The 13,921-nt window shown below is 42.1% G+C and overlaps 1 protein-coding gene across 2 annotated transcripts in view; it reads right to left on the reverse strand.

The window, feature by feature from the left end:
• The window catches only part of ARIH1 (ariadne RBR E3 ubiquitin protein ligase 1), a 115,755-nt gene extending 102,949 nt beyond the window's left edge, over positions 1-12,806 (reverse strand). The window contains exon 1 of one of the 2 annotated variants that reach the window (XM_073363118.1): positions 12,287-12,806. In XM_073363118.1, coding sequence (XP_073219219.1) covers positions 12,287-12,655 — 369 coding nt within the window. In that variant the 5' untranslated portion in view covers positions 12,656-12,806. The remainder of the gene's footprint in view (positions 1-12,286) is intronic. The other variant, XM_073363119.1, reaches the window with a different exon arrangement.
• Positions 12,807-13,921: the final 1,115 nt, after the last annotated feature.

Raw genomic sequence — 13,921 nt, forward strand, 5'->3', positions numbered from 1 at the left:
GGATACTCCCTCGCTCATAAGTTAGTCCTTTGGGAGGATTCCTCACTACAGACAGAGTCCCAATTCTCAACAGCCAGGAACCCTGCCTATCTGCTGCCCAAAATAGTAGCACCAGTTGCCCCTGCCTTCAAAACAGAGACTGGCAAAAAGGTTAGTGTTTCCAGAAGTTACCATGATGTGCACGCTGATTCTGAAGTAGTGGTCAAAGTTTTCACAAAAAGGTGCCTAAAGCTAGGCTACTAAGGGTGGGATTTTCAAAAGCATCTATGTGGCTTAGGAGCACAGGTCCCAAGACTTCTTCCTAAGTCACTTGATGCTTTTGAAAATCACAGCGTTAGGCATGTAAATGTGGACTTAAAAATGGTTTTATAGCTGCAAGTTTAGACACTGGCCAAAGTTTTCTCTAGGTTCACCAACGGTGAGAAATTGAAAGTGCAAATAGTTGCTTGAGCCATTGTATTCCGATAAGTTAATTATACTTGCATGCACACAGTATTTTGAATACTGAGAATAAGTACTCTGAACTATGTCATGTAAATAAGATAGCGTTTGAAAGTCACCTGTCTGTATTCCAGGTATGGGCATTTCAAGTGCTTAGGAAACTACACTGAACTCCAGAAAATTACGAACTATACTGGAATGGAGTGGACATGGGAAACGATCAAAAACATTACTGTTGTCTTTGCTCACAGCTCAAGAGCAAAAAATTAAGTTGTGTGGAATAAGAGTGGCAGGTGAAGAAGCCAAATGCTAATCAAACAAAACCTTTGGCGTCTCAGTGTTCTCAACCAAAAAAGCCCAGAATAGTAATGTGTTCAATGGCAAACCATTATGTTCATATCAGACTACAAAACAGAAATAAAATACTTCAAAAGCAGAGTCAGACACTTCCTCTTTTTGATAATGCTCTTTCACCAGCATCCCTATAAGCTTGGTACAGGGTTTTTGTTTTTAATACTCACCTACATGGAATAAAACTTGAATTGGTATCCTGGCCCTGCTCAAATATGCCATTCGTAGTACATAGTATCTACAGTCCCTCTGTGTAAGTTTACAACCAATGAGACTGCAATTTTCTTGCAAACCCAGATGCTATTGTATAACTACACTTAAACCCAACAACAGTCTGTATTTGCACATGCACAGAGATTCTACATCTTGTGCTTTAAATTGTACCAGTCACGAAGTCACTTTGGCTAGTAGAACAAGAAATTATATTCTGCATTAAGAGGCACAATCTACACATAATTTATGGATGGAAGTTTTTAACCCACTGTTGTTACAACACAAAGGTACAAGTAAAAGATTACAGAAAATTTCTCCAGCCTGTTCTAATGCATCTGACACCACTTTGCATAGTCAGTTTCTCCTACTGAGATGGCTCTTTCACTAAGTAATGGGAAAGAGGAACATTTTTCAGAATAGGAAAGTTTAAAAGTACAACAAGTGGCAAAGGGATTTGAAGATGCAGTTTACGAAGCTACTTTTAATCTGAGTTAATGGTGTCACTTCAGACAAATGCTGTAGTTTTCCAGGTATAACTTATACCAAAAACTAGAGACTGGCTGTCATATCAGAAGTCAGTGCTTCATATTACCAGACTTAACTTTGCACTCTATATAGCTCTGAGCAAGATGTGAAACATTCACAAGTGGGACGCACAATGACTGCCTTACATCATTGCTGCCTTACATAACTGCCATACCATAAAATATGGTAAAGCACCAAGTTTCTTATAGGAAATAAAAATAAAGTAAAATTCCTACAGGATTAAAACCAAAAGCAAACTGATCCTCACTTGTGGCAAGCATCAAAACCTGAGCGATGGTTTCATGCCTCTGAGCAGGTAAGCTATGTCCAAGACAACATCTATTGCTCCAAGTTAAGAGTTCCATGAAAACTACAGTCTCAATTGTAATTGGGCAGTGGCACACAGTGAGCCACTCATTTAGTAATACATTATAGCTTGGCATGTTAAGTTCTTTCATTTTCAGCTGGTGAAAACTAGTAGGCAAGCCCTAGTTCATTTAAATGCCCTAGCTATATATTAACTATGTTTCACCTATCCTCTTATTTTTTAAGTTGTGACTTTTGGTGCTCACGGAAGGGAACATTTAACAGGAGCTAGAGCAAGGCAACGTTTTCAGGCACCGTGAAAGCATCTCCAACACGTGAAGTGCTGACCTGTGTCAACCTCCTAGTACAGTCCTGGGTTTCTTAAGTGAAGGCTGCCACAATCCTGTTGATGTGTGGTGATTTTTGCAAGATGATGCTAAGGGCAAGAATGAGACCAGCAAATTTTTTTTTTAAACTCATGACCAGAGCTGGAATTTTAACTCACTGCTAGAGACAGAAGTCTAAGGCATTAGCCAAACATGCCACTTAACTCTGAAGTTCAGGTTACTATGTAAACTTGTACAAATATAGTGGACTTGCCTATCCTACTAAAGAAAAGAATTCAAAAATATATATAGAATCATAGGACCACACGGTTAGAAGGAACCACAAGTGTCATCTAGTCTAATCCCCCGCCAAGATGCAGGATCTGTTTTGTCTAAACCATCCTGTAAGAAATTAATCTTTAATTCCAAAGAACAGCTATTTTATGCAATAGAAAATGTCTGAAATTAACTCACAGGTGAGCCAATTGACCAATTTGAACAAACAAGTACCATATAATCATTTTTAAACCTGCACAATAATTACAAGAAGCAGATCTTACAGGAGAGCTTTGTCACAATGAAAGCTGCCCTGCTCCTGGGAAACGCAATGCATTCCTTCTATAATGAAACACCTTATAAACACTATATGACAGAAGCATGAAGTTCAATAAAGCATTTCCTTCTAGCATCACAATACTTAGGGCCCCAAACAATATTTCATTATAAGCTAAGTACTCACTGAGAAGACAGACTCCAAGGTGTCACAATTTACCTCATACAGGCTACTAGGCCAGATCAGAACATAATGCCCATTAGATTTAAATGTGCCTATTCCTACAACAGATTTCTACTTAGAATGCTAGCATCAGGCAGTTTTGAGTACTTAACATTTTCAAGATTCCATCTCTGACGTTAGATAAGATTTTTAATACAAGCCAGTATGGTATCAGCATTTTCTGCAGCCACTGGCAAATCAATCCTACTGTGGGCAACACGTTTTGACTGTGTTGCCAGCAATACTGAGTCTAGTCAACATTGAGGATATTTCATAAATCGCATGGCCAGAAATCAGTACATTCTGCACTAACCAGAACATCTAAGGAAAACCATTGTTTTATAGTACCACTTTTTCCAAGCAACAATAGGTTCACACTTGCAGTTAAATAGAGCTCTTTTATAGCCAGAGAGCATTCTGAGGAATTTGCACAGCCTCATTTGTGCTGTACTTGAAAAAGCTGTTCTTCAATACTTTTAACAAACACTGCATTGTAACTTAGGAGCAGCCTGGATATTTTTTCGTCTCTGTGTGAAGGCTTTTATCCAGGAAGTGTCTGACTCTCCCCCCACAGACATCAACAAGACTTGCTAATGTTAATGGAAGCAGGACGAGGTCCTAACGGAGGCACCCATTTTTTCCAATACTACAAGCACTCAAATATACTACAATTTCATCTGTTCAACTACTGAGAATTTAGGAAATAATGGTATTTTTGTACTAGGTCTGGATCCTGCATAGTGCTGAGCTTTCCGTCCCAATGCAGCAAAGCACTTAAGCAGATGCTTAAAACTAAGCACATTCTTAAGCACTTCACTGAATCAGGGCCAGAATGCTCAGCATCTTGCAGGACAGAGCACCAAATTACAAATTATGCAATTATGAAACCCTGCCAGACTCCCAACAGTTTTTCCCTTATACCAGGGGTGGCCAACTTGAGCCTGAGAAGGAGCCAGAATTTACCAATATACTTTGCCAAAGAGCCACAGTAATACGTCAGCAGCGCTGCATCAGCTCCCCCCACCCCTGCTCCCAGCACCCCCCATCCACCAGCAGCCCTGCCAATCAGCGCCTTCCCCTCCCTCCCCACACCTCCCGATCAGGTGTGTCGTGGCATGCAGGGGGCCCTTTGTGGGAAAGGAGCAAGGGCATGACAGGCTCAGGGCAGGGGGCGGGAAGGGGTGGAGTGGGGGCAGAGCCTGTGGCAGAGCCAGGGGTTAAGCAGTGAGCACCCCCTGGGCACATTGGAAAGTTGGCGCCTGTAGCTCTAGCCCAAGAGTCGGTGCGCCTATACAAGGAGCCACATATTAACTTCTGAAGAGCCACATGTGGCCCTGGAGCCACAGGTTGGCCACCCCTGCCTTACATATTGGTGGGTTCTTCATGAGCAATATTTTTGCCATGTCAGCCACCTAGGATTTTTAGTCAAATATTCTTAATACCTTTACCCGTCCCAAGACTGAAAAAGACTAGTTCCGCTACTGGCACCAGCACTACTGATATAATTCAGAGGCTCAAGTAAAGCCTATTTACCAAGATGGGGAAAAGACTGAAGTCACACAAGCCTTTTGCTTGAAAATAAAAAAGAAGAAAGCTATAACAACAAAACTAATTATCCACATTACCAACCAACCATTCTACTGAGACTTCAAAATAAGTAGAAATATGGATCAAAAGATTAAAGCTTAATTTTCACAACTGTATTATTCACAGAAGAGCAAAATAAAACATGAATGCAAATAAATGGAGTCAAGCTGGAAGTAGTGACCTGATACAGAAAAGCCTCAATACTAACATAGTTAGTGAACCATTTATTCAGGCATAATCCTATTAATAAAGATTTGACAGAAGAAAAACTTGGCAAGACAGTCACTTGTATCAGAAGTGTCCCTTTTAACAAGAAAGCCTTGTCTGTTAGTGGATCAAGTCTCAGATATCTCCCAGTGTATGTTTCTTCATTTAAAAATCAGCCCAGTAAGTTACTCTGCAAAAGCCTTGGGGAAAATATGTAAGAAAACTGAATGCTTATTTTGATGATCAAAACCCAAAGTGGTTTGCAAAGTGGTTCAGTGCAGTACACAATCAGATTCTGAGATAAGAGATAACATTCTGACCTGTGGTTTAAAGATTGGTTAGCTGAAAATTCCAGACAGGAACAGCATGAGTTTAAGTGGCTTATTCACATGTCTTCTCCTTGTGTTAGCTGCATCCCACTTGACAGTTCTTCCTCAAAAGACGAGTGAGTTTCTAATCAGATATTAGCAACATAAATGCTGAGTGCTATATGTAGCAAACATTACCAAGCATCTGCAATTCTGCTTATGTCTGTGCAAGCACACAGATATAATAAATGTGTTGTTTTCAGCAGTTCAGAGTAATTTGGTAGTGTTTCCATTAGCTCTATTGCACCAGACTCTAGTGGTAAAAAAGAAGTTGCACATAGTTCTGGAAACAGCCATCTTCAGATTAAAAGGTCAACAAGAATTTACAGACATTGCCGAATCACTGACATTAGGCCAAGAACTTATATCATTTAAGATAATCATCTCCACAATGGTCCTAGAATTGTATGGTCATTCCTGATGGGAGCTGATGAAGCAAACTATGTGATGTTTTAATGCAGCGGTGGCCAACCTGTGGCTCCGGGACCATGTGCGGCTCTTCAAAAGTTAATATGTGGCTCCTTGTATAGGCACTAGCTCCTTGTACGGACACCGACTCTTGGGCTCGAGCTACAGGTGCCAACTTTCCAATGTGCCATGGGGTGCTCACTGCTCAATCCCTGGCTCTGCCACAAGCCCTGCCCCCACTCCAACCCTTCCTGTCCCCTCCCCTAAGCCTGCCATGCCCTCGCTCCTCCCCCCTAAAAAGCCTCCTGCATGCCACGAAACAGCTGATCAGGAGGTGCAGGCAGGGCGGGGGAGGCGCTGAATGGTGGGGCTGCCAGTGGGTGGGTGGCGCTGGGAGCAGGGAAGGGGAATGGATGGGGGGCTGCTGACGTATTACTGTGGCTCTTTGGCAATGTATATTGGTAAATTCTGGCTCCTTCTCAGGCTCAAGTTGGCCACTCCAGTTTTAATGTAATGTAGAGTATCCAGCCTCAGAAAAAAATGACAGTCAGTCAGCATTTCAACAGCATGACAAATTCTATCATTATGAAATTTGCAATTAAGTTTCCATAGATTCAAAGGCCAGAAGGAACCATTGTGATCATCTACTCTGACTTTCTGTCTAACAGGCCAGGGAATTTCCCCAAATTAATTCCCAGATCATTTCTTTTAGAAAGACATCCAATATTGATTTAAAAAATGGTCACTGATGGGGAATCCACCATGATCCTTAGTAAACTACTCTTAAAAAATGTATGTAATTTCCTGTCTGACTTTGTCTAGCTTCAACTTTCAGCCATTAGATCATGTTATACCTTTCTCTGCTAGAAGAGCCCATTATTAAATATTTGTTCCTCATGGAGGTATTTATAGACTAACCAAGTCACCCTAGAATCTTCTTTTTTAAACTAAATAGATTGAGCTCCTTGAGTCTATCACTATAAGGCATGTTTTCTAATCATTTGGTCATTCTCACAGCTCTTCTCTGAAGCCTCTCCAATTTATCAACATCCTTTATGAACTGTAGACACTAGTCCTGGACAGCGTTCCCACAGCAGTCGCACCAGTGCCAAATATAGAGGTAAAATAATCTCTCCGCTCCTACTGGAGAGTCCCCTGTTTATGCATCCAAGGATCACATTAACCCTTTTGGCCACAGCATCGTACCAGGAGCTCATGTTCAGCTGATTATACACACCAACCCCCAAATATTTTCCAGAGTCACTGCTTCCCAGGATAAAGTCGCTCATCGTGTAAATATGGCATACAGTCTTTGTTCCTAGATGTATACATTTACCCATATTAAAAACATTGTTTTCTTCCACGCAGTTTACCAAGCAATCCAGATTGCTCTCAGTTACCTGTCCCTCATAATTCACCATTCCCCCAATTTGAGTCACCTGCAAATTTTGTCAGCAATGATTCGGTGTTTTCAAATAAAAATGTTAAATAGAGCAGGGCCAAGAATAGATCCCAGTGTGACCCCACTATAAACACACCTCCTCAATGACAAATTCCCTGTTTACAATCACATTTTGAGACTTCTCAGTTAGTTTGCTATGCTTGTGCCCTATAATTTTATTTCAGTTAAATCAGAATTTCAGCATGGGCTCAGACCAAATCAAATCTGATGATAAACTGTTCCTGTTTAAGATTTACCTTGTTATGCTTTACTTTGGAAGCAAATTGGGGGAGGTTGGAGAAGGTAAATTTACTTCAATCTTATTCATACAGAAAAGAAAATTAGTACTACTAGGTAATAAACTGCTTTCTCACAAATGTTTTAACATGGCCAAAGACCCACTGAACCTGCTAGCACATGGAAATTATACCAGCCAGATTCTGTGTTCATCCATGTGTAGCTTTTCCAGCTTTAATTAGTATTTGTATTTTTCCTTTGCTACAACTACAAGTTTGTTCAGTCAAAAAATTCTACAAAGTCAGTCTAACTTTTCTACCTAGATTCTGATCAGACACAGGTATATTCACTAACTCTGGTAAAACTGCCAGATAATGCTAAACTTCCTGGATATTGGGCAACTCTGCATCAAAAAACTCACTTTAATATTATACGAATTACCATGCATTATAAAATAGTTGTAAACATGATTTTACCCACTGCTTGACATTGGACACTATCAGTAAGCTGAATGAAGATACAGAGACGCCAAAACACCTAATACTGGATGGAACAAGTGGGACTGCAACAACAGATCTCCAGCAGGATCCGGGCAAGTACTACTATGTGACCCTAAATAAGGTTTACTGAACCTAAAACAGCAGCAGTTCTGGTTGAATGCCACAGACAGAATGCAGACTAGAATCTTTTATCAGAAAGCAAACAGCAACAGAGGAGTAGATAATAGCAATCACTGGAAGAGCAATTTAAAAAAAAAAAGCCTGACTGTATATTTTTATAAGTACCAAATTAAGTTTATTTATCCATGAACAGATTTTAAATCCACGGGCATTCAAATCAACAACTGAAGATTTTATACCCTCTTCTGATATCCTCTAGTGCTTAAGCTGATTTTAGGTCAAAAGTTTACTTGTTACTATTCTAACCCAAGCACTGAAACTGATTTCTGAACTCATGTGCATTAAACAAAAAAAGACTTGCAGACATAAAAATATATAACAGCAGCAAAATGGCTCAAGTTGTTCTGAACTGGCAGACCATAATGCCTGTGGGGAGCCCCAATGAAATTAATGCTCTCTACTATTACATGCTCTAGGATCTATTTTGGGGAAGTTCATGGCCTGTGTTGTCCAAACTAGATGACCACAATGGTCCTTCTAGCCTTGGAATCTATGAATGTAATTAAAGATCAAGGTATCTTTCATGTATAAGAGCAATGGGCTGGGTTTTTTTTGTTTTTGGGTTGTGTGGGGTTTTTTTTGTTTTTGTTTTAATTTTAAGTAACTCTGGATGTCTTGTCTCAAGAGGCCCACTACAGGAGTCTAGGTGACCACACACAAAACTACTACTGCTCCAAGAGGCAATATTAAAAAAAGAAAGATATGTACAAAAGACCTTGACTTAGAAATTAATGAATGAGGCAGAGAAGCTGCTGAGTGGTTCACATTCAAGTCTAGAAAAGCTCAATTTTCAATCTAGTCCTCAATGGCCCTTTAATACTTCTCTAGCACTTTACATACACACTTGGTACAACTGGCTGACTGCTCAGGAATGAATCAGGACTGATTTATATCACTCTGATTTAAATCAGCAAGCAGGAAACCTTATTTAAACCATCAATTTTAATTTTGTTTTGCATTTCTACTTTATTTTCCTAAAGAAAGGTTGGTTCTCTTTGATTGATACACCCACTAAAACATTTGCAGCTAAATACAGCCTTTATAATATATTTGGTACTTTTTGCCTAACCAGAAGATATAGTCTATCTATATGCATTTATATAACTAACATTTATTCAGATTCTTAATTTTTGCATTTATGTTAGAAAATGGTGAATGACATTTATTTAACTTTTTAAATTAACACAGATTAACTTTTTACTTGTGATTTGTGTAACAATGCATTTGGATGGAACTTGTAATTAAAATGTGCAAGGAGTATTTAAAAACTGTTTTATTAGTTAAATAAAACTACCTTAAATGCACCGCATACATAAGAAAAAAGTTGATAAAACATTATTTGTATTTAAAACAGATTTATTTAAACTAAGGAAGGATTCTGTCCTTAGGGTATTTAACTCATGGTTACCTGAAACAATGTCCTCCTAGAGTTTAGAACTAGTAGATCTCTTCCTCACACACCGTTTTTATTCAGAGATCAGAATACTAAAACAAGCTTTCCTGCTTCTTCAGCTCCCAATAGGCTTCTCAACTTTGAATAAACTAGTCATTAAACTGAACTATTTGAACAAACTAAAATGAAGATAATATTCTCTCTGCAGCTGCAAAAGAGGTTACTACTTAGGGGGGAGGGATAGTTCAGTGGTTTGAGCATTGGCCTGCTAAACCCAGGGTTGTGAGTTCAATCCTTGAGGGGGCCATTTAGGGATCTGGGGCAAAAACTGGGGATCGGTCCTGCTTTGAGCAGGGGGTTGGACTAGATGACCTCCTGAGGTCCCTTTCAACCCTGATATTCTATGATTCTATACTGCCAAGAGGTGGCTTAGCACTATAACCAACTCTTGGTTCCAGATGCTTAGCCAGTGATTTCCCCACCAGTTCAGCAGTCTCTCTTTAAAAGTTCAGCAGCAAATATGTACTGCTTGATTTTTTTTATTTACATTTTAAGAAATTATAGAAAGTTTGTCAATTTCAAATTTAATTGTAAATAGTTTTAAAATAAAGATGTACTTAAATACAAATATCCAATAAAAATGATTTTCATCTATCCTAATCAGCACTGGAATGGCAGAGATACTACAGGGAAGGATTTAGCTCTCTGCGAGTATGTACAACTGTACAAAAAGCACAGTGCATGGCTGCCTTTTCTCTGGTTCTAGAATAATAATGCTATCAATTAATGGTCACTGCTGTTCACCCACAAAGCCTCATCTACACAACTTATAATTAAACAAAAAAAATTAGAAATTATAGTCAAAATAACTCTGATTTATAACATACAATAGCCTTGCTCTTAAGCTTAATATGAGACTTTATAGGCTTGTGTAAAGCAAATTTGTGTCACTGCTTTGAAGCAGTCAGGAAGCTGGTTCAGATGCAACAAAATGCATCAAGAGAGACTAAGTAATGAGTCATCAGTATAAAAATTGTCATATTGTCTGAAGGCAGTAGATGAAGCAGCCCTTTCAATTAAGAACAACATTTTAACAGTCACCAGAATTTCTACCATTTACTAATTTGTAATCAAAACCTTGGGTACTATGAATGCATTCAGCCCAACTGAACTAGAGTAAGACTAGTCTGTTTCAAGTTGTCAGTGTTTTTTAATTTTACATTAGTGATACAGAGTCATATCTTAGGCAAAGCACCATGCTGAAAGTGGCCTAATAATTTAATGCAGCATAGTACAGTACCAACATAAGCATGATAGCTTAAGCTGCATTTTGTTACAAAGGTAACACAAGACAGAAAGAAAAGGAGTACTTGTGGCACCTTAGAGACTAACAAATTTATTTGAGCATAAGCTTTCATGAGCTACAGCTCACTTCATAGCTCACGAAAGCTTAAGCTCAAATAAATGTTAGTCTCTAAGTTACCACAAGTACTCCTTTTCTTTTTCCGAATACAGACTAACACGGCTGCTACTCTGAAACTTGACATAAGACAGAGACCACCTTCTATGTTTTCAGTTGTTAGTGTTCTGATGTAGAAGATTTTGATACAAGAGGTTTGGTTTGGAAGACAGTTTAATACTTAGACCACTCAATTATATTCTTTAATTTTTTTTTAAATTTCCTATAGCCAGACACGCAGAAAAAATTATCTGTCAGTGCCACATTTATTATTCGCATTGTATGTACTTACTAACTACATAACTTGCTAAATACACTCAGGAAAAATGGAGGGTGACAAACCTGGATGTAAGGAAATAATTCTGTTGAGTAGCAAATGTATCTCCATTTTATTGTATAAAGTGAATAGTGACTCAACCAGAAAGAACAAGCATCTTGCAATGTTAGCTAAAAGGTACGTATACTGGTCTATACAGACCAAGTTCTTTGGATGGACAAAAAAAAAAAATCTTTAAAAAAAATTTTAAGTAAAGATTATTTTTCCATTTCCCCCCATACTTTCAGCTACACGCCCATTACACAAACAAAATGCCTTCAGTTTCCTCAACTCCAACACAGTTAATTGACTAGAGGTGGGGTTTTTTTAAGAGGCAGTTATTGGGCTCACCCAGTCCTGAGAAAGTAGTTACATTAAAAGAAACAATCCAAATGCACAAACAGGAGACCATGCATTTGAGGAAACCTGTCCTCTTAACCAAATTTTACTTTCTAACTAAGTTAGTAGAAGCAATCATGCTCTCACTCCTCTGTGCATGTGCTACCATCCCCTCTTCAATTAGATTACTAAAATGCTAAACGGAAGTCAGAAGGAGATCGGACAACCACATACTTTAGCTAATAAATTACTACATGTTTAGAAACCAGACAGACAGGTACCCAGGAAAAAAATGATCTCTTAACCCCCTTAAGACACGGCAAGCAACAAGTTTCTTGAGATATCAAGTATGGAATGGTTGTTATACCAAGGTAGAGCTGAACCCTTAGAGAAATCCAAGGATGATTTTAGCCTCATTCCTCCACCCACCAAATTCCAACCTGAAGCTGAAATCCAAGGATGCTCAGGATACAAAGATCAGGTGATCCACAACTGAAAGGCTAGTTTGATAGTACAGACATTGGAGACAAAAGAGATTAGCTGTGGCAGAAGATATTTTTCCGCCGGGGGGGTGGGGGGAGAAGACAGAGAGTCCCTGCTACTGGGGGGATTCAGCCCCCTGTGCCGTTATTGTGGGTGAGAGAAAGGTTATCACCGCCCGCCTCACTGATAATTCTGCAGAGAGATTATTTGGCCTTTGGCAATCCCCGCCAGCCCGGCGGGTGCATCCCACATACCACCCTCCCCGGAGAACGCCCCCCAACCTGCCACCCGCCCCCCATTCCGTGTGCCCCTCACCCAGTCAGCACCCCAAAAGAGGGCCCGCTGCTTTCACGCCCCGCCCCCAGAAACCCCCCGGCTAAGGAGCGGGTCCCCCGGGCCACCGATCCCTCCCGCTCCGGCCCGGCCCGCACCTGGATGACCTCGTTGACCTCCCGGATACACTCCACCATGTGCTGCAGGATCTGCTCGGCCGTCAGCACCTCGTAGCGATAGTCCTCCTCCTGCTCGTGGCCGCCGCCGCCCCCGCCGGGGCCCGGCCCGCCGCCCAGCCCGCTGCCGCCGCCGGGGCCCAGCCCGCCTGTCTCCCCGCACAGCAGCCCGTCGCGCTCGCCTCCTACGCCCAGCCCGGGCTCCACCAGCTCCACCTCGCCCAGGTCCAGGTTATCGTCGTCGGGCTCGTCGTCCTCCTCGTCGTCGTCCTCGTCCTCCTCGGCGCCGCTGTCCTCGCTGCACTCCTCGTCCTCGTCGAACTCGTAGTTGTAGCCCTCGTCCGAGTCCATGGCGAGGCGGCGGCCCGGGGCTGCCCGCGCCGACCCTCCGCCCTCCCCCCGCGCGGGCTCCTGGCTGCTCCTGCGCCGCGGCCTGCCTCTGCCCGCGGGACAACAACACACAGCGCCGCCGCCGCCGCTGAGCCAACAAAGGGACGCGGCGGACCCGCTCCGTCACCGCGCGCCGCGGCACGCACGCACGCACGCACGCACATTTGGCGGGGCTCTGCCGTGCGCGCTGTCACATCGCGGCCGCCATCTTGAGTGAGGCCAGAGGGGGTGGGGGTCTGGTCTTCCTCAGTGTTGCGACTGCCATCTTGGGCGTGGCATAGCTCTGGGTTTCCTTTCAGTTACGGCTGCCATCTTGGGTGTTGTTGTGGACATCTTGAGTGTGGCGAAAGGTCCTGCGACTAGTTTCTTCACCGTTACGGACACCATCTTGGATGTGGCGAAACCCCGCCAAGCTTCTCATTATATCCGCCATGTTGAGTGTGGCCGCCTTTTTCTTTCCCCTCCCGCTGCACTGTCAGTCTTCTCGGTGTTGGTTCTAGGCAATGTCCACTGTGGTACCTAAGCAACTAAATCACCATTGGGTCCCTCTGTGTGCGGGTGGGGGCCCAGTTCAGGCTGTGTGATTCCATGTCAGGCACACGCTGCCCAGCTCCACCAGCAAGACGCAGGGCCGCTTCACCTGCCGCCCCATCCCATAGCATATTGGGAGGGGTCAGCATAGGGATGGTTTATGGTACGGATGGGAAGGCAGTGCTATGGGGGGATATGTAGAGGATTGGCATAGGGAGGGGCAGGTGGGATTTGGGGTTGGTGTAGGGATGGGTGGGTGGGATTTTAGCTGCAAGGTTGACATAGGAGTGGGTGGGTCAATGGGATTGGGGTGGGAAGCTGGCATAGCAATGGGTGGATGGGATTTGGGGTTGGCATAGGGATGGGTGGATGAGATTTGCGGTAGGGAGTTGGTGTAGGGATGAGTGGATGTGATTTGGGGTTAGCGTAGGGATGGGATTTTGGATTGGGAGCTGTTTGGAGTAGGGATGGTGTAATTTGGGATAGGAATGGGTGGATGGTATATGCAACATTGACTCAGTTTCAAGTACTTGTGTCACCTTAGAGACTAACCAATTTATTTGAGCATAAGCTTTCGTGAGCTACAGCTCACTTCATCGGATGCATACTGTGGAAAGTGTAGAAGATCTTATTATATACACACAAAGCATGAAAAAATACCTCCTCCCACCCCACTCTCCTGCTGGTAATAGCTTA

Source organism: Lepidochelys kempii, chromosome 10, assembly GCF_965140265.1.
Source record: "Lepidochelys kempii isolate rLepKem1 chromosome 10, rLepKem1.hap2, whole genome shotgun sequence".
In the NCBI taxonomy this organism is placed as follows: Eukaryota; Metazoa; Chordata; order Testudines; family Cheloniidae; genus Lepidochelys; species Lepidochelys kempii.